Source organism: Chenopodium quinoa, unplaced genomic scaffold (assembly GCF_001683475.1).
Source record: "Chenopodium quinoa cultivar QQ74 unplaced genomic scaffold, ASM168347v1, whole genome shotgun sequence".
Lineage (NCBI taxonomy): Eukaryota > Viridiplantae > Streptophyta > Magnoliopsida > Caryophyllales > Amaranthaceae > Chenopodium > Chenopodium quinoa.
The window spans coordinates 19,908-41,273 of NW_018744290.1; the positions used below are offsets into that span (position 1 = coordinate 19,908).

General features: G+C 40.6%; 2 protein-coding genes across 2 annotated transcripts; both read left to right on the plus strand.

Moving 5' to 3' along the window:
• Positions 1-98: 98 nt before the first annotated feature.
• On the plus strand, positions 99-14,830 carry LOC110695347. Its single transcript, XM_021872596.1, has 5 exons — positions 99-309; positions 11,103-11,621; positions 11,804-11,968; positions 13,266-13,699; positions 13,963-14,830. Exons 1-5 carry the CDS (start codon positions 234-236, stop codon positions 14,566-14,568), a joined length of 1,800 nt encoding a protein of 599 aa, XP_021728288.1. The 5' UTR covers positions 99-233; the 3' UTR covers positions 14,569-14,830.
• A 603-nt stretch (positions 14,831-15,433) lies between these two features.
• LOC110695037 (probable disease resistance RPP8-like protein 2) lies at positions 15,434-20,903 on the plus strand. The gene is made up of 2 exons (XM_021872226.1): positions 15,434-17,688; positions 18,980-20,903. The coding sequence occupies exons 1-2, from the start codon at positions 15,848-15,850 to the stop codon at positions 20,247-20,249; spliced, it is 3,111 nt and encodes a 1,036-aa protein (XP_021727918.1). The 5' UTR covers positions 15,434-15,847; the 3' UTR covers positions 20,250-20,903.
• The last annotated feature ends 463 nt before the right edge of the window (positions 20,904-21,366 follow it).

Sequence of the window (21,366 nt, forward strand, 5' to 3'; positions counted from 1 at the left end):
GACTAATAATTATGCTAAATTCAATAATGCGTTGTCACTTGTCACAATATATTTAATACTACTAGTACTGTAAGCCGTAAGAAGCTGTACTGTTGAATCAAGGTTAGGCAAAAACTCAAAAAAAAAAACTGCAAATGTCGCTGTTGTTATCTTCGTTGTAGTTGGTGTTGTTGCAAAAGAAGCAAAGGGAGGAACGTAGATAATCTAGTACTGGAATTGAAGCAAACGGATCCATGGGTATTAGTTCTTCTAAATCAATGGCGGACGTTGAACTTGGCCAAGAGAGTGACTTTGATAGCCGCAGAATGTGTAAGTTTTTCATTTTGTTCGTTGTTTTTTTCTTTGCTTAACTCATGTTTCTCATTCTCTACCAATGTTAACGAATAATGTTTAGGTTTATTCATTACAGTACATTAAATCTATATAGGAATAATTATACATAGTAGCTGCATTGCTGCAATGTTATTGTTTCTTTACTCTTTAGCACTAATTAAACTATCTAGACAACTATAGGTCTATACCAGCCCAAGTGATTATAATTTACCATCCATATATATATATTTTATTTATTTTTTTTAACAGCGGTTATGCTTAATTATTAAGAAAGGAAAATTAAACTAATTCTTCCTCTGCTCCACAAATATTGCAGCAAGAATGAAATTACGCATCCCAAAGAACATTTTATATGCTAAATATCTATAATTATATAAGAGTTAAAATTATTAAAAATTGATATTGTGAAAGTACTTTACGAGACGAATCTAACAAGACCCCACATGACTATATTTTACTTTACGTATAAATCATAATATGTGGTCAAACAAGCGTGATGAATACTGTAATAGTCCAGTTATTGCAATATTACTAAAACGAAGGAACTATGATATTTTTGTAGTTAATTTGATTTGAAGCAAAATGAAGATAACGTAATACTAGCAAATATCTAATAATGTTAAACTATTCTTCCTATCTATTAAAGAGCCGAAATTAGACGTGTTTCGGTTGAAAACAATGGGACCTTGCCGAAGGTCCACTGAAATGGAGAAGACTGGATTCGATCCAAGCTGTGTTGGGCCGAAGGTTTCCTGCACAGTGAACACACGTAAACTAGCCTCGGGGGTGTTTCCGAGGAAGGCCCCTCCGATGCTAAAGTCAGTACAATGTGTAAAAAGGAAGACACTATGCAAGAGAGTTTGTAGCTTGAGGCTTTTGTGGAGTATTTCTCAATGCAAGAATGAGCATATGAATTGGAATAATCAGTGTATGAGATAATGTATGTGATAATGTATGTGATGTCCTTTTGAATGTGTTAATATGATGGCTTTTATACCTTGTCATACTTGGAGAGGTTGGGCTTTAGCCCAATTGGCTTACTTTGTGGGCTGACTTTTGACTTTTGAGCAATTGGAGAGTTGAACCTTGACCTTGGGCTTTTAATTGGATCATTTAGTGCTCAGGCCCAATTTTGACTAAATTGGACCCAAACAACTTGCCCCCCAGACCCGATTTGGAAGAATGACGGGTCGGGTTTGATTTAACTCAGAAAAGGAGGGAAGTAAATGATTTAATTGATCCAAAAATTTGAATTTAAACCGTAATTAATGAGATAACAACGGTTAATGATTTGCGGAAGTTGGACGGATAATGGGCGGTTTAATCACAAGACATGTGTTTAATGGTTACTTAGTGGGTACTTAAGAGAAATTAAAGCACAGACTCTTCGTATCCCGTACCTGGAGATATAAACAGAGGCGCGTCATTCTCCTCACTTATTCACCAACACAAACCCAGAATTCTTCGAGAGAGAAACCAAGAACCCGCATCAAAACTTCGCAAATTCCCCCGAGCATTGAGCTTAGAAACTGAGACTTGCCACTACGAACTCGTAAATCGGCAACTTTCGCTTCAGATTAAGGTAAATTCCTTTGATTTCAGTTTATTTTTCTTCGAATTCGAACTCCTTCCCCTTTTCTTTCGACTTTTCTCTTCGAAATAATCCATGGCAAGAGGAGTTAGAGGTAGAGCCCGTGCTCCAAGAAGAGCAAGGCCGATTCCCGATCCTAGGAATAGGATTGGGACCTGGAATGGTCGAAGGCCGGAGTCTGACCCTGCTGAAGGGATTAGGGCGACTCCCCTTTCCTCGGCTCCTCCTCAAAGAACGGATGAGCCGAGTGCTTCTGGACGGGACGATGAAATTCCCGCTGTCCTTTGGGATATCCTCCCTGGGTTTTCAGAGTGGGAGAATGCCGAAGTCGCTTCGGCCATGATAAAGAACCGCCCCTACTCATGGTGGGTAGAGAACGCCGATCAATATCGATTTGCTGAGCAAATTGAGTTGCACTACGACATTTTTGAAGCTGATGGATATTGGTGCCGAATGCCCTCAGCATCCGATAGAATCCATCGTCCACCCCCGGGGTATGTGGGGGTGTACACGAGACAGCTTCAGTATGGGCTGAGGTTCCCTTTGGACGTTTTCGTCCGAGACTTGCTGATCCATTACAACATTTCCCTATGTCAGCTAACCCCCACCAGCATCCGAAGGGTGATGACATACTTATGGGTCTGCAAGTTCTTCAAATACGTGCCGAACCTGCACTGCTTCAGAAAGCTCCATCGGCTAGTGCCAAATATTCAGAGTGGGCACGGAAGCCATGGTTCTGGGTGGTATCGGATTGAGTCCCGGCCCCAATACTTGACCATGTGGCCAAATGACTCTTCAGACAAGGACTGGAGAGGTCAATGGATTTGGGTTAGGGCACCCACAGATCCGGGCCACCCTTGCGCCTTCAGCGCTCCCCGGTACTTAGCTGAGCCTGATCCCGAAATGGGAAGTCTAGGTCCCCCGCAGATAACGGGGCGGATCCGAACCTGGATCAGCAACATATCTTCGGCAAGCTGCCGAACCCGGGGGGGAGTGGTCGAATGCAGCATATCCCGGAGACTTGGCTCCCCGATACGCATTACGTTTTCCAAGAGAATATGCTAGCAGCTGTTGGCCTCAGCCGAAAGTTTAAGGATGGTAAGCTTCTTCGGCTGGGGCCGAGGCTTTTAACTACCTCTTTTTCTTCTCTCGCTTTGCTTTTTTATGCTGTGCCAACATATCTGAGCTAAACTTTTTCCCCTTTCCCTTTTTTCAGAGCGGGACGAGACCAACGTTGGTATTAACTACGCTCGTCTTGGTGTTAACCGAGAGCGAGTTGTAACTGAACGGGCCCCGTCTATCACTGAGCCGAGGCATAGGGAAGTTCATCTGGACTCTTCCCACTTCCAAATTGAGGCTGTTGCTCTGTATCAGAGGCAGAAGCCTTGGTGGAAGAAGAGAGACCCTTGGTTTCAGCTGCTGAACGAAGAAGCTGAAGCTGCCCGCACAGCCGAAGAGGTTGCACGGGTACTTGAGGCTTGTGAAGGAGGAGAAGGGTCCTCCAGAGCTGCTGAAGCCGAAGCTGCAGCTAGAGCAGCTGAAGAAGACGAGGCTTTGCTGAAAACCTCGGTGAGTCTTCTTTTTTTTTTTTTTTTTTTTTTTTTTCATTTCTTCTTTTCTTTTTTTTTTTTTTTTTTTTTTTTACTCACACTCTTCTTCCCCCCTGTCTGTTACAGTCTGAAGAGAGTAACAGACACAGAGAAGGCAAAGCTCCTGTTCGTCCCGAAGATCAAATACAAGAGTCTTCAGACTCAGATATGGACGAGCAGCCCCTTCTGAAAAGGCGCCGAAGGATGGCCATCATCGGCCCTCATGATTTTCAGCAGAGGCCGATGACCATCGGCGTCGCAATAAGGGAACCTGAGGAAGGCAATGGATCGCCGAGGGTTCCCCAGCCAACACCCCAATCTCCTCAAAAGACCCCTCCGCCACCTCCTGAGATGGAGGTGGATCAGAGAACTCCCGAACCTATGGGAGGGGTCCAAGAAGAAATCAAGAAGAGTGCTGCTGAGCACGAAAATAAAGATGCCGTGATGTCCAGTGCTGAGGGCTTCACGGCAGATATCGCCAGAGAGGTTGAGGCTTTCGTCCTCACCCCTGAAGAAGAGGAGGTCATAGTACTTGACTCCTCTGAGAAGGATGATGCTGAGACAACCAAAGCTAATCAAGCTCCATCGTCGTCCTTCCCTTCTTTCCAGACTCTGCATTCTGGAGAAATGGGTTTCTCGGCCCCCCGAATTCCAATCCCAGATCACATCTGGGACCTCATATGGGGTCAAAACCGAGAAGGAGCTGAAGCCTACTTCGGCAGTTTTGCTGGCATGTCCGAAGTAGACAGGGCAAGGATCTGGTCGCTGAAGGCCACTGCTGGGATGGGCGAATCCAGTAGATCAGTTCCTGACCCAGCCAGGTCTAACCAACTGCTGATGATGCAGGTAATTTTCCTTCATTTCCTCCGAAATTCAGCTCTATTTTTTTCTTATTACTTATTTTTTTTTTTTGTCTTCCTGTTTTCAGTTCGTGCACAATCAGACTCTCACTGTAGAGCTGATTGATACCCTACAAGATAGGGTAGACGCTGCTGTGCACGAAAGGAAGGTGGCTGAAGAGGAAGTTAAGCTTGCTAAGCTGAAGCAAGCAGCAGCTGAAGAGAAGCAGCAGGAGGTTGAGGAGTACGGTAAAAAAGCTGCCGAAGCTCTGAAAACCTTCTGCGATGCTATGGAGATGGAGGTTTTTCCCCCACTGATGGAAGGGGAAAAATTCCTCCAGGAGCATATGGGAGTGGACGTCTCCAAATTCAAGGCTGCTATTGAGAGCCGAATTCAAGAAGGAACTGCTGCACAAGCTGAAGTACAGCAGCGTCTAGAGGCTCTTGAAGCCAGCCGAATGGCTGCTGAAGAGTTGCTCCTGGCCAAAGACGTCCAACTCTCAGAGGCTGCTGCTGCTGCTGAAGCCCAAAGAGCTAAATTCCAAGAGGCTAAGGATCAATTGCTGATCCAGAAAGTTGAAGTGGCCCAGGCCCAGACAAAGGCTTTCCAAATTCAGCAAGAGCTGAATGAGCTGAGAGGTTCCTCCTCCCAAGTCGCTGATGAGCTGAAGAAATCCAAGGAAGACTTGGAGGAGACCCAGAAGAAGCTGGCTGATGCTGAGGCTTTACTCAATGTCCGTGTATATACCCAAGAGGAATATGAGATGGGTTTCAGAAACGGATTCCGAGTATGCCGAAGAGTCTGCCTTCATGCTGAGCCGAAGCTGGACTGGTCTAAATGTGCTGAGTGGGTCCAGAATCCCGAAGACCCTCACATGAAGTATGCAACTCCAGCTGAAGCTGAAATTCTTAAGGCTGAGGAAGCCGAAGAGGAAGTTGGAAGCTGAGCAGAGGGAAAGGGAGGCTCGGCAAAGTGCAAAGCCCGCTTCTTCTGCTGCTGGGGCTGAGGCCACCATGGGGCTCAACGCTGATCAGTCTGATCCTCCGGCTGAAGCATAGGAACTCGGGCAGTCGTCTTCAGAATCTTGCGGTTCATCATGTGCTTAACTTTAGACTTGCCGCTTTCTGAGTTTTTTGCCTTGTTTTTTGCTTCAGCTTGCCTTGTCGTACAGCAGTTTTATTTTTTTTGCTTATGTACGTATTTCGGCAGCTGTTATTTTCCGCTTGTGGGCGGCTGCCGATACTGAATTATTGAACTTGTAGCTCAATTTTTTTTTTTTCTTCAGTTGCTTTATTTTTGAATGCTTTACTGTTTCTTTTCTTCAACTCTGCCGAACATAGCTGCACTGCGTGCTTCTTGCCCCCACAGAAATTGAAGTATGACTTTAGTTGAATAAGCAATTTCTGAACTTCTTCAAAATGGATATCCGAAACACAGGGCCAACTGAAGGCAATGCTTCTGGGATACAAGTCTTACTGAAGATTGACTGTCTGAAAGTTGGATATCCGAAACACAGGGCCAACTGGAGGCAATGCTTGGGATATTAGCTTTCTGGGACTAACCTCTTTAGAACAAGTCTTACTGAAATTTGACTTCAGCTGAAAGACCAGCGTTCTTAAAGAAGACGCATATCCGAAACACAGGGCCAACTTAAGGCAATGTTTCGGATAATGGCTCTCTGGGATACAAGGCTCAGTTAAGGCAATATCCCAGAATTGTCCATGGACTCATGTCTTTGGAGAACAGGTCTTACTGATGTTTGATTTCAGCTGAAAGACCAGTGTTTCTTTAAAAAGACTGAGTTTTTGTAAAGCCATACTGAAAACCCAGTTACCCGAAGGCGAAGGCTTCAGACGAGGCTGAATAAAAAACCCTCAAAGAGTAGATAGAACAAAGAAAATTTTGAAAGGATAAAAAGTTGTAAATTTTATATAAATGGCGGCTCCAAGGCCTGTCATTAGTTCAAAATGTACTTACAAAGATTGTTCTGCCCCGAAGGGTTTACACATGGTATTTTTTCAGTACATCAGCATTCCAGTGATTCTTCAACTCAGTTCCATCCAACTGCCGAAGTCGGTATGTCCCTGGCTGAAGCTCATCATAAATTTCATAAGGTCCCTCCCATGTAGCTGAGAGCTTCCCATGGATTCGGCCTTTCTGAACTGCAGCAGCATTCCGAAGGACAAGATCCCCAATTTTGAGAGGCCTTGCATGGACCCTTCGGTTATGGGAGATGAGGTCTGAACTTATCCCGGGCATATCAGCTGTCGAGAAAGCAAACACATCTCTGTTATCCCGCAGGAGCTGAATAAGTTCACAACGGGTGTTAGGATCAAGGTCCATCCCGATTGTTACACATTTCTCAGCATCTCCTTCGGCCAACTCTGCTGTTTCAGTCTGTTGGTCCATGTCCATTGCCGATGGACTGGACTCTTCAGAATCTGGTCTGCTGCCAATGTCAGCAGGTGTCCCAGTCTTTGTGTTCTTCGGCTGGCTCTCTGAGTCTTTCGGCTCAGATGAAGAGTCAACCTTTTCCCTTTCGGGACCTTTTTCTCTGGGCACTGATCCTTGGGCCGAAGCACTTAGGCCTTTCGGCTTTTTTGTGCTTGGCTCTCTTTCTTTTTCTTTCTCCTCCTCATCCTTGTCGTTATCTGGGCGACTACTGGATGGCTTGAGGTAGTTGCACCTTCGGGCGTCCTTCTGGTTGCCCTGTATCCTTTCGGGGAAGCCGGCGTCTGAGACATAAATCATCAGCTGATGATAAGTTGAGACGACCCCTTGGATCTCGTGAATTATGGGTCTCCCCAAAATCACGTTGTACACTGAAGGAGCGTCGATGACCAAAAACTCAATCATGACGTTCCGGGCTGCCTCATCGCAACCGATGGTGACAGGAAGTGTCACCTTCCCATCTGGATAAGTTGAAGCCCCATTGAACCCGGATACCGGATAGGGTACCGGCGTAAGGTGCTTGGGCTTCAGCTTAATTTGGTTGTAGGCCTTTCGGAACAGAATGTTTGCTCCGCTGCCACCGTCAACAAGGACCTTACTGACGTCGTGGTTGGCCACCGTGGCGATGATCACCAACGGATCCTCGTGAGGGAACGTAATCCCCCGGCAGTCGGCGGCTGTGAACGTCATGTTCGGCACCGGCGACTGGGGAGATTGAATGTCAGCGTTGTTCACCTGGTGAGTCAAAGCTCTAAGGTGACGCTTGTGCTCCCTCCGAGAGTATATTCCTCCCGAGATAACATTGATCGGAGGGAATTTCCCCTCCGGTTTTTTACTGTTTTTCCGAGGGAAATCAAGGTCCTGCCGAGGGTCCTTTGCTAACCTTTCGGATTCTTTTTTCTCGCGGTGATCCGCGATGTATTTTTTCAAGTATCCCTTCCGGACCATGTCTTCTATCTGGTCCTTCAGCTGGATACACTCCTCAGTGTTGTGGCCCGAAGAATCGTGGAACTCACACCACTGATTTTTATTTTTTCGCTGATACCACTCTGGGAGTGGTCTCGGCTTTCGGTAACTCTGCTCCTCCTTCGTCACACTGTAAATTTTGGCGCGTGGAAGAGAGAGCGGAGTGTAGGACTCGTATCTGCCTGTGTATGAGGCAAACCTGTCCTTCTTTAGGTCGTTGGCCGAAGATGGCTCCGAGGCCTTTGATTTTCCCTTTGCCTTATGGCCTTGGCCTTCAGACAAGGGTATTTGCCTCTGTTTCCCTCCCCCGGATTGAGGTTGGGTTTTTGCTTTATTCCATTCTTCGGCTCGGATGAACTTATCCGAAGCACTAAGAGCTTCCTCCAAGGTCTGCGGGGTATGCATGACCATGAAGTCTAGGAATTTTCCTGGCTGAAGGCCATTCTGCATTGCAAAAACAGCTAGCCCCTGGTCCAGCTGAGAGACGCTTGATGACTCGTTACTGAAACGGGTCAGGTAGTCTCGGAGGCTTTCAGTTTCCCCCTGTTGCAGACCCATGAGCTCTGCGGTAGTCTTCTCTCGGCGGTTTGCCGTGGAAAACTTGCTCCTGAACTTGGAGGACAGATCATCCCAACCTGTTATGGAGCCTTGCCTTACTCCCTTGGAGATCCACGCTTGCGCGACCCCCTTGAGAGTGGTTGGGAAATATTTGCACCAAGTCGCCTCGGATCTGGGGCAAAGATGCATATGAGTCTCATACGAGGCCACGTGGTCCTTCGGATCCGTGGTCCCGTCATATGTGATATGCGACGGTATTTTAACCGTGGGTACGCGCTCTTCCAGTATCCATTGCTCGAATGGTGAACTAGCGGGTAGCATAATGGCCTTGCCCTTGTTCCTGGCCGAAGGGACCGCGCTCCGCCCTCTTAGAGAGGTAGGAGTGGTTTTCGTCCCTGGCTGGGAAGTCTGGGCCTCGGCTACAGGGAACGAGAGGCGACTACGCACGCTCGGTTCCTGGCCGCCGAGTCGGTCAAGGACGCTTCTGCGAGCAGTCTCGGGTTCCCGGCGAGTAGATTCTGGCCGAGAAGCTGAGCTGCTGCTCTTATGCGCTGCTGGTCTTGAGGATGAGGATCCTTTAAATAATTGAGAGTTCTTCTTCCTCTGTTTTTCATTTTTCCAAGAATCCTCCTCCCACTCTTCCAGTTCCCGGAAGGAAGGAAGCTTCCCACCGTCATGGTCTAACTTCCTCCGCTGATGCCGGGTATGCGGAGGAGTTCGATCACGAGGCGGTGGCATATTCTGTGCCCTCATTGCCTCCATGAGTACTGCCAGCGCTCTTGCCACCTCTTCCGAACTGGGCCCCGTCAAAGGGGTCCCCGGCCGAGTGTGGACATGAGGCCGTGCAGCCGATGGTTGGCTTCGGGACACTGAATATGTCCTATGATCAGACTGACCCCTGCTAGACCGAGAGTGGTCCGGCCTATATTGAGAGTCATGCATTATAGGAGATAGGGAATCCTCCTTGTGTGATCCTCCCCCCGAGCCGGCACCCTTGGGAGAGTTCCGGTCCGGCGAGGGCGATGGTGTAGGGGTTTTAGGCTTTTCGCCCGCTCCTTGACGGAGGCTTTTGCTCTTGCGGTTCTTAGCCATGGCTGCTAAGATAATTGCAAGATGATCTTGGTTAGGAATTTGGCTTAAAGATTTTTGAAAGTCTTCCCCACAGACGGCGCCAAATTGTTTCGGTTGAAAACAATGGGACCTTGCCGAAGGTCCACTGAAATGGAGAAGACTGGATTCGATCCAAGCTGTGTTGGGCCGAAGGTTTCCTGCACAGTGAACACACGTAAACTAGCCTCGGGGGTGTTTCCGAGGAAGGCCCCTCCGATGCTAAAGTCAGTACAATGTGTAAAAAGGAAGACACTATGCAAGAGAGTTTGTAGCTTGAGGCTTTTGTGGAGTATTTCTCAATGCAAGAATGAGCATATGAATTGGAATAATCAGTGTATGAGATAATGTATGTGATAATGTATGTGATGTCCTTTTGAATGTGTTAATATGATGGCTTTTATACCTTGTCATACTTGGAGAGGTTGGGCTTTAGCCCAATTGGCTTACTTTGTGGGCTGACTTTTGACTTTTGAGCAATTGGAGAGTTGAACCTTGACCTTGGGCTTTTAATTGGATCATTTAGTGCTCAGGCCCAATTTTGACTAAATTGGACCCAAACAAGACGTATTAGCAATAATCGAAAATTATGACCCAATCATCATTTTATTGTTAAGTATCCTTCCTATTTACAGAGGGGCCGGTATTTCATTAAATTTAACTTATTAGCAATAAAATAGAAAATTATCACCCAATAATCATCATGTTTTCACGATCGAAATCAAATCGAAAAAAAATCTTATCAAAAAATGTCTTGACCTAAATTACACGATCCAATAAATGAATGATTGTTACCTGTTTTCATAATCATTATCATGTTCTAGATTCCTCAAATAATAAATTATTTTTATATTCAATTGTATATATTATGTCACCAGATGTACATCCAGGCTGTTCGATAATCAATTTTTATTTTTTTAACAAATAATGAAACAGGGCTGTAATTAATACGACCATGCATTACGTACGTATTGATCTATGATTTAAGATATCTTTGATAATCAAATATGGAGTTTTATTTTAAACCAGAGATGATAATTATATTACGAGTACAATTTTTTGCTGAGAAAACTCTTCTATGGAGTATAGTGATGTGTATAGCTTAATAAATAAAATATACTGGTTAAGTTCATCATCTATCTATTTTTTGTGAAGACATTCAATAATCCTTAGCTTAGTGATACAAATAAGTTTAGTTAGATGTATAAATTAGTGCTTTGAGCGAGGGGATCTCTTTATTTTAAAATGTATACCCTATTAGCCACCAAGTACTCCGTACAAGTTATATGCAACTTATGATCCCATAAGGATCTATCGGAATTGAGGGTATCACTTCTCGAAAAGTGTCAAGTATTTTATGGTTGAAAATGTTAACTCATCGATAAATAGGCAAACTAGTTGTATGTTTTTGCTGATGGTATCCAAACAACATCAAAGAATACACATGTAAATTGGGAAATTCCCTGTTTCTCATAATGAGAAACGAAATTTGTGTCTTATGGGGGCATTTTCGTGAATAAATCAACAACTTTTTCATTATTATGGGCTCCATAATTGAATAAACTTGAATAAAGTTGTTGGTTTATTTACAAAAAGGGTATGTGGGAAATGGGAAACTGAGGCTCCCTCAAATTAAATTATAGTAAAACATGCCTCATATGTTGTAGTGTTTCAACGTGCAAGAGGGCACACAGAGAACAAGTTGAAGGGTGTGGCAGGTTACTTGCCATTGTACAAAGCTGCAATTGCAGGTAAATGGAACGAAGCAACGAAATTTCTAGACAAAGATCCAGGGGCATTGACGGCGAAGATCACAATAGCCTCAGAAACAGCACTTCATATAGCCGTGGGTGCAGTAGAAAAAAATTATGAGTTTGTCGAGACACTAATAAGGAGGATGTCCCCTGAAGACTTGGCCTTAACTGATCAAAATGGCGAAACTGCCCTTTCAGTGGCAGCAGTAACTGGCAATGTTAAAGCTGCCAAATTACTGGTTGATAAGAATCCAGACTTGCCTAATATTGTTGGCAAATCTGGCTTCCCTATCCATAGAGCTGCGGAATATGGCCATGAAAATATGATTTGGTATCTGTGGGATGTTACTAGCGATCAATTTGAGCCAAGTCCGTTCACAGGCAGATCTGGTGTTGAGCTTCTCAATCACGTTATTAATGCTGAATTTTTTGGTGAGTCATTTAGTTCTTAATTAATTAGTTGTCAATTTGTCATCGATCATCTTCATCTCTAGAGATTTTGGAATGGTATGCATATTTTCAAGATCATATGCAGTGTGCGTAGCAGTATAACATTATATCTAATCTGATTTGATCTGATCTTAATGTTGTGTTGCTCTCTGAGCTCAAAACAGATATTGCTCTTAAATTAGTTAACCGGTACCCTAATATGGCAACAACTGACGGACATGATATAGAATTGGAATCCCCCTTAACTGTGCTCGCGAGAATTTCTAGTGCTTTCCCCAGTGGATGTGGTGTTACACTTACACCTTCGAAGCCACATTTCTACAATCCTGGTAAGTTAATTAGTAGCATTAAAAGTCTTAGTTTTGGCGATAACATTGGCAATGTCTCACACAACATAAGTAACTTAAGATAATTCAGAGACTAATAATCATGTCAATATTATTTTAAAGCATTTTTCTTTGGGTGATGCTTTGTGACAATTAAATGTTTCACAATTTTATGTAGCACTCATTCATTCTTTCAAAAAAAAAAAATAAAAAAAAATGTAGCACTCATTTATGGGCATACATGACAAATACGGAGTACTCGTATTTTTTTACAATCAAATTAAAAATTGGGTAATGATACAGGAGCTATAAGTGTTACCGCATTTCCTTAAATGGTACTCGTTAAATTTGGTAATTAATGACAAATTTACACATAGATCAATGTAATTAATGTCAATTTATTCTTGATCATTTATCTTTTTTTTACGAAACACTTTCTTATATGTAGCCATAAGGGCGAGTATACAAATATTTCCTCGGCTCTTTTTACTTTCTTATATGTCAATTTATTCTTGATCTTTTCTCTTTTTTACGAATTAATTTCTTATATGTAGTCATTAGGGCGAGTAATAAAGAAAAGAAAAGTAATAAAATATTTCCTCGGTTCTTTTTACTTGTAACATTTTTTCATCCCATGCTATCAATATATTATTCTATTTGTTTCGTAATAATTTAGGTCTTGCACAAAGTAATAGGAAACTTTTAGCGTGAATTTAATAATAGAAAGTATAGTCGGTGGTGATATAGTTACTTAATGATTTGTAAGAGAGAGAAATAGGGAAAATACTTGTTTGGACCTAATACACAATAACATTATTTGGAGTTGAGGTCCACACGTACCAGACAATGTTATATTTATTGCACATAATGACCTTAAATTGTGTGGATTTGGTTCATCATAATATTATTACGGATCTTATCTCGCTCGTGTAAATCGACGTTATGTTGAATATACAGTGACCATAATTTTAACATAGCGTTTACCTTTAATATTCACATTGACTAAGCTAGTTCATTAAAAGTCTCATTATAAAATGGATAATGCTATATGCCCCTAAGAGCTGGAGTACATATGAGCATTAAATATATTCTTGAAAATTATATAAAATTAGGAATTTATGACAAAAGCACACGCAAATCAGTGTTTATATTTTTATGATTTTCTAAATTTTTACGATTTTTTAGTGTGTATTTAATGCTTATATATAACCATAAGGGTTATGTATAGCATTTTCCTTATAAAATATATGTATTAATCCTTTATGACCTTTATTAAAATGCAATGACTTTTGGGTCACAGTGAAGTTTTCCGGACTATGCAAAAAAAGAAAATTGAAGGAAGATAAAGCAATGGAGCTAGTTAAAAGCTTGTGCACGGAGATTTTGCAGATGGATGATTCCAAAGCTTTCAATTATATTCAAGAACCGGTCCTAATAGCAGCAAAGTTAGGCACTCATGAGATCATAGAAGAGATTGTCAAGGCATTTCCTCCAGCAATATGGGCAGCCGATAATGAGAATCGTAACATGTTTGAATTGGCTGTCTTACATCGTCGGGAAAATGTTTTCAATCTCATATACCAGATGAGTGGTTACAGGCATTTAGTAACAAGGTATCTAGACGTACAAGATAATAACATATTACATTTGGCTGGCCAATTGCCTCGTCCAGACCGCCTTAAACTTGTCTCGGGTGCAGCTTTACAAGTTCAGCGAGAGCTGCAATGGTTCCAGGTTTGCTTCTTTCCACGTAATTATTGTGTATATTGCAACGTTTAATTGTTTAGACTTTAGAGTCTAAATTACGTTAATTAAGGCCATGTTAGGTTCACATTAAAAAATTCCACTTAATACGATTAAAAGTAAAATAAGTTTAAATGAGTTCAGATGAATTTAGTAATATGTAAATATATATATATATATATATATATATATATATATATATATATATATATATATATATATATATATATATATATATATTGTGCACGTTTCAGGAAGTGGAGAAATTTGTACAGCCTGGTCAGAAAGAAAAAAAAAATAAAGAGGGGAAAACTCCTTGGATGGTTTTTAGTGAGACACACCAAGAGTTGATGAAAGAAGGTGAAAAATGGATGAAAGAAACAGCAAGCGCTTGCACAGTTGCTTCGACCCTGATTACAACTATAGTTTTCAGTGCAGCAATGAACGTTCCGGGAGGTGAATCAAGTGAAGGGAGTCCTAATTTGTATCATCATTGGGCTTTTACTGCATTTGCAGTGACAGACGCCATCTCTCTCTTTTTTTCAGTGACCGCCGTCCTAACGTTCTTGAAGATCTTAACATCCCGGTATACCGAAAAAGACTTTCTGCACTTTCTTCCTAGGAGGTTGATTTTCGGATTGACAATGCTTTTTCTCTCAATACTAAACATGGCAGTCGCCTTCAGTTCAGCAATTTACCTTTTGTTCGGTTTTAAGAGGGCTATCATTGTGATTTCAGTGGGTGCTCCAATTCTTTTATATAACTTGGCTAGGCTCATGTTTCCCCTTCTCCATCGTTACATCGGAGCTACTTATTACTGTGGCATTTTCAGGAAGCAAAAGGATCGCATACTCCACTGATGAAAAAGCTAGCTCTTAGGTCCTGGTGATGATACCGGATGTTTTCAACACTTCTATATTAAGGGATTGTTCATTCTTTTTTCTAAGCATATTGTTACTCTTTTTCTAAGAATATTCACACACATATTAGTGAATGATGCCTTTAGATACCCAATCTATTCTAAAGATCTCTAATAACAAACGGTGTCAAACGTTAGAAGACTAATTCAATAACTAATAAGTACAGTATATACTTAGTAACAATATTGTTAAAACTTCAATTACTTTAAATAACGGCCGAAAAAAGAAAGTAAAACACTTAGTAAAAAACAAAAAGAGTATTAATTAGTGTTATATATTCACCTTTAGTCACACAATTCAACCATTTCATCATCCACATATGATGGATGAATAATAAATGTGGGTGATATGTAAGGGATCCGGGTGACCGGTAGATATGGATGAAGCAAATGGTAGGGAATGATTGATGGATACAGGTGAAACTTTGCCCAAACCAAATCTTATACATTGATATCTCTAATAATCATAAGACAGTAATTCAATCTCATGCCGTTTATGACGTAATTTATGTTCATACTAATTACGGAGTAACATTTTTTTTTTTGACCCATCTTACTCATTAACATGGAGGCCACTTTAGCACCACTCATCAGCACGTTAATTTCTTACTTCTTCCTGACCAAAATTAAAAATAATTAAGTCCACTTATCTACCACGTCTCGTGTATGTTCGTGAAGGAAGCCACCAAGTGAACTGAAAATTAGACACCCTTCATCCTCAGCCAAAATCTTTTTTCCTAAAAGTTTTATTTTAACATTATCCAATCTAGGCCATCAGATCTATTTCAAAATGATTGACATTTTTTTTTTTTTTTTTTTGAGAAATCAAAATGATCGACATTGTAAGACACTATAACTGACTTTAATAATACTTCTTTTTCTTACTAATAAATTGTAATATGGTCTATTAAATTGTGTTAATATACAACATCCATATCCCAAAAAGAAAAATGATGCAGTAAATAAAAAAATAAAAAAAAAAAAAAAGAGAGAAAAGTATTAAATATGGTAACTTGTAATAAAGAAATTGTAACACTCAATAATTCTCAAAATTGTGTGGAGGTCAAATTACAACATTAAATAATAAAAAATATAAAATTATTGAATCAATTCTTTTGGTTGAGTCGTCTGTATCTCCTCCGGCCATATACTTATGCAGGGAGTAACAAAATGGAGATAATGAAGTGAAAACAAATCTAATAAAGTGAAAAGAGAGTTCAATGGCAGAATCAGTGGTTTCGTTTGCTGCAGAACACATCAAAAAGCTGATGGAATCGGATTTATCTGATGTGCATAACGAAGCCAAGGCCGTGCAAGAGGAGCTAGCGAACATTGCGAAATTCCTCTGTGATAACAAGGAACAAGCCAACAAGAACAAGTTTCTCTTATGGTTACCAACCCTAAGAAAATTGGCTTACGATGCAGAGGATGCGGTTGATACTTACATCTCTGATGCTAAATCTTTCAGCAATCTAAGCCGTGGACTACTCAGGAATTACAGAGCCCGCCAAGCCTCAAAACAGTTGAGCAGGCTGTGTAAGGAGATGAAGGAGGTGTTGGCGGAGATGGAAAAACAGCGTAAAAATGGGTTTGATGGAGACTCGGAGAAAGAAAAACAAAGGCAGACCGACAAGGAAAAACAAGATCAGATTGCGGACTCACCAGAGAAAGAATTAGGGGACTCATTAAGAGGCTTGGAAGAAATTGAAGGGAGCAACAACGCCGATGCGAGCACAGATTCGGATGAAGATGTAATGGGATCAGAGGAAGAGGGGGAAGAGGAGTACACGACGGATACTAAGGCAGCTGGATCACAGCAGTCTAACAAGGGGCACCGCCAAGCCGACGATGAAATTGTGGTTGGCATAGAGGAGGATGTAGAAAGGCTGGTGAAAATGTTAACAGCTCCGAAAGGAAAAGCCCCTCTTGATGCGCTTGCTATAGTAGGTATGGGAGGTGCTGGAAAAACAACTCTTGCGAGGAACATTTACAACGACCCAAGGGTCAAGAAGCATTTCAAGTATCAAGTGTGGGTGCCTCTTCCTCAGAGATGGACAACCTCTGAGGTGGTATCTACAATTTCGAATGAAATACACATGAATAAGCTCCGGTTTGAGTGCCAGCATCACAACCACGAGTCTGACCATGATCATCGTCTAGTCCCAAGTTGCTTGAGAATGAAAAAATGTCTTGTTGTGTTGGACGATGTATGGGATTGGGAATCCCTCCAAAATCTGATTCCCATGTTAATAAAACGTGAGCACGAGAACCATCAACAGACTTTCTGGGATTTCTGTAAGAATGATTATGATATAACCAAGATTGTGATCACTAGCCGATACCAATACCCGCTTGAACCCCCCAACACCTGCTTCTTCAAGATAGATGAGATTCAGTGGTATCTCCATGAGGTACAACTCCTTAATAAAGATTACGGGTGGGATCTATTTAACAAGGTATCTAGTAGTGACGATGGTAAAGAGCTAGCACGAGAGTACAGCGGTTTAGCAACCGAGATGTTAAGCAAGTGTGGAGGTCTACCGTTAGCCATAGTGGCCTTAGGTAAGCTCCTTAAGACTAAGGACTCGATCCAAGGTTGGGAAAGGGTGTTTTCACTATTAGTAAGCAAAGAAGGTCCAAATGATTTATACCTTCCTGTAAATGACATATTGGCCTTAAGCTACCATGATCTGGATTACCACCTGAAGCCGTGCTTTATCTATTTCGGCCTCTTCCCGGAAGATTTCTTGATCAAAGCCGGAACATTGATCAGGATGTGGCTCGCTGAGGGGTTTGTACAAAAACAATACAAGGATAATAATGGTGTTAATAAATCTGAAGGTGAAGCAGCAATAGGTCTCCTGCAGCAGCTAATTAACCACACAATGGTTCAAGTTGTTGGCAGGAATTATACTGGGAAAGTCAAGACTTTGCGAGTTCATGATATCATGAGGGATCTTTGTATCAAACAAGCCCGGGAGATAGACTTTCTCACTGTATGTTATTATGAGTCTGATCAAATAGCAAAGATCAATTCACGTCGAGCTGCTATGAATCTTAGGTATGATTTTTCACTTTGATTATTTCGTTCAAATTCAATTCGGTATGAATTACTTTTTATAATTTCCGATATCTTATATCTCTACCATATTTCCACTTATTTTCTAAATTTTATGCATTAACCAAACCATATATAGATACATATAGAAGCATATGCTTCGTATGTATTAAGATAGTTGATTTAGGTACTCGAATACTTAATTATAAGCTTAGCTTGATGAGCTACATACAGATCAAGTACGATTATGTCCATAAGACACCTAATCTTGAATAGGTTAGGTGCATGCTCTAACTAATCCTTATCTGATGATCTCTTCAACGATCGATCCTCTAGTTTAACCTTGACGTGCCAGGCCCTTTTGGAGTGGGAGGGAGCGAGAATAAGAAATCCCTAATAAGGTCTTTTGATCATGTTAGACAAATTGACAAACCAATCTACGTCAAACTTTGCTTGGTAGTACAACTCACACGTAAAATATATATAATTTTTCTTTTTATATTTGGAGACTGAATATATAGCCTTGATTAAGGCTCTATAATTAAGTAATTAGGAACCATTCGTATAAGACAAAGTTTAATTATTAAGCTAAGGAAAATAATAAAGTCCCAAAAGTTGTCATATCATACATTACAAACCTACCCGTAGATTCTTCCCAAAGCACAGTTTCCTTTCAAACTTCCCTGTCAAAGTTCTCAGCATTATTCGGCTTCTTAATATATTAAATACATTTGTGACATTTGTAACGATTAATTCGTATTGTACAATATTATGCGACGTATAATACTGTGATGCACTCAAAATAATCGGTAGAAAATTATATACATGTGAAATTCTCCGCACCTTGCGTTAACGACACGACACAGGAAATTTCATAGAAATTGCAAATAATAAATTAAGCCTGACAATTTGAGCAGCGATAACATAATAAAATTTCTTGCTGACATTAACGTATCAAATTAAATATGTAGCGCTATTGATTGGATAATAGAGATGATGGGATAATAGAGGGTAAATGATATTATGTAACATTGACTAATTGATACTCCCTTCGTCCCAAAATAATTGACAGGCTTAATATTTTTTTTCATTGTTCGTGTATTAATTTTGACAATTTTGTCATGAAATATGTTTGTTAAATAAGTACTAATAAAAGTTTTATAATATCAAAATTTTCTTTTTCTAATGTTCAATTACACATATATATGTATGTAACGTCAAATTAGCGCATTGACAATTGCGCCAAGTATAACTATATATCCGTGGTAAATACTCATATGCATTTTCCGTGCAGCAAGTGCCCAATTCTTCCGCTGGAGAATTCACATCTCAGATCTCTCTTTCTACATGATTACGAAGGAGTTGGAAAACGTGGAAGTAAAGGGAAGCAGAAGGCAATTACATTGGACTTAGCGCTTGTGTGTGAGAAGTTTAAATTGCTAAGAGTGTTAGATATCAATGGAATCAAAACCTCCGATGGTATGATGCCAAAAGAAATAGGCAACTTATTTCATTTGCGATATTTAAGAATTCGGTCAACAAACATAAGAGAACTACCTAGGACCATTGGCAAGTTGCGCAATTTATTGACCTTAGACTATTGGGATGTTTCGGTTGATAACTGTGGTATAAGATTGCCCAATGTGTTGTGTAAGTTGAAAAAGCTAAGGCACTTGTATCTGCCGAATGAAGTGACTAATAACACGAAGGAGAGCTTGAAGTTGCATATGATCAAGGATTTACAAACGTTGTGGGGTGTAAGAGGCGGAGATTGGATGACCAAAGAGATGGAAAAATTGAGCACCAATATTAACAAGTTGTACATACAAGGGATATCAAAAGCTGAACAAATGAAGTCGGTATTAGATTGCAACCTGATAAAGAAAAAGGATTCTAATCTTTATTCACTGGCTTTGAATTGGTATGGTTTTTCTTTCGAGGGTCTTGAAGCATTGAATTCAACTAATAACAGTAATTTGATAAAAGTGAGATTGATGGGAAAAGCACCAGACACCTCAAAACCCCTTAAATTTCCTTCTACGCTCAACAAATTAGAGCTGTATCACACTCAACTTCAACAATCGGAGAGTATGAAGGCTTTAGGGGAGCTTACGCACTTAAAGTTCCTAAGATTAGCAAAGGATTCCTTTATAGGGAAGGAATGGAAAGTTTTAACGGAAGATTCATTTCCGGAACTTGAAAATCTCAAACTGTTTGATTTGCTAAAGTTGGAGGAATGGGAGGTGTCAAAGGAGTCGATGAAAAAACTCAAGAAGTTGACAATATCCGGTTGCACCAGCCTAAAACGAATGCCAGAAGGGTTGAAACCCTTTGATAAGTTTGAGAGACTGAAGACTAAAAACATGCCGGCTAAATTCATCGACGATCTTCAGCCAAACGACAACACCAAGGCAAACAGTATTGCTAGAGAACTCTACAGCACTATCCTGAACATCTTTAGTATTGCAACTAGAACTTCACCTGTATTGACAAGTATTATATACGCGATATGTATTATTCTTTGTATATTTGTAGTTTGGTGGACATGGTTCAAGGCAAGATAGATAAGTCAAGTAAAAGCAAGGCTTTGGCTTCAAAAACAGAACAGAAGCACGCCCGTGCTATGAGGTCTGGTCCACCAGGAGGAGGAAGTTGGCAGAAACGAGCATAAAACCAGGCCAGACACGATGACCCTGCAGTGAGGGGTGGCAAGTCCTCCTTGAAGGCCATTTTGGGCGATGTTAAACTTGGCAAATTTGTGCGATTGATTTGTAATAACTAATTCATTTCAGCTTTACTTAACAATGCAATTTGATGGGTTTTTTTTTCTAATGCTTTGGTTTGGTTCCAACAGTAATTCGGTGTTTTATGCATTTATCTTTCATTGCTTATACAGTTATAGTCCATGATAAGTTGTTTTTGTTCATTATCTAGTCTAGCTTGCAAGCTCCAAGCTTCCACATTAATCTTCAATCAAATGCCAAACACAATAATCAATTTCAACCCTCAAGATTCAGCTTGATATAGAGAAGTTTAACAAATTCAACATTTTTTATGCGGACGCAAAAGGTGATTACTTTCCTACACAATACTCATGTACAAGTTTGTTAAGTTTGCCTCATTATCCTATATAGCTTATCCCCAAATTTATGCTCAATTTCCATATTTTTTTTTTCACAAATTTCTTACCTTGTCTCTCTATTGTTTCTGTTGTATCTACTACAGGACAATTCTTACCAAAAAGGAAGAAAATGAATGGATGAAGGGAGAAGAGAAATGGGACAAACAGAGTAAAAGACTAAGGGTCTGTTCTGTTTTGTTCACCTTAAAAACGAGAAGTTATAGGATTAATCATGTCCAATCAGATGTGCATATGACATCAAACTCAAGGCTATTCAGGTCTAATAGATTGAGTTTAGGTGTTTAAAAAAAAAAAAAAAAAAAAAAAAAAAAAAAAAAAAAAAAAACAAACAAACAAACTTCACACAGGAAGCCAACAGATATACTGATAATTTGAGTTCAATTTACAAATAAAGGAGGTACTAGATGGTGATAAAATGTGCCTACTCTCTATAATCACTAATAAAGAAGAAAAAAAGTGTCAATTGTTCCGAAAAGAAACAAAGGGAGTAAATTAAATTCACCTTTGTTAATTCTGGTTTATGAAGCTCATCATCTTGC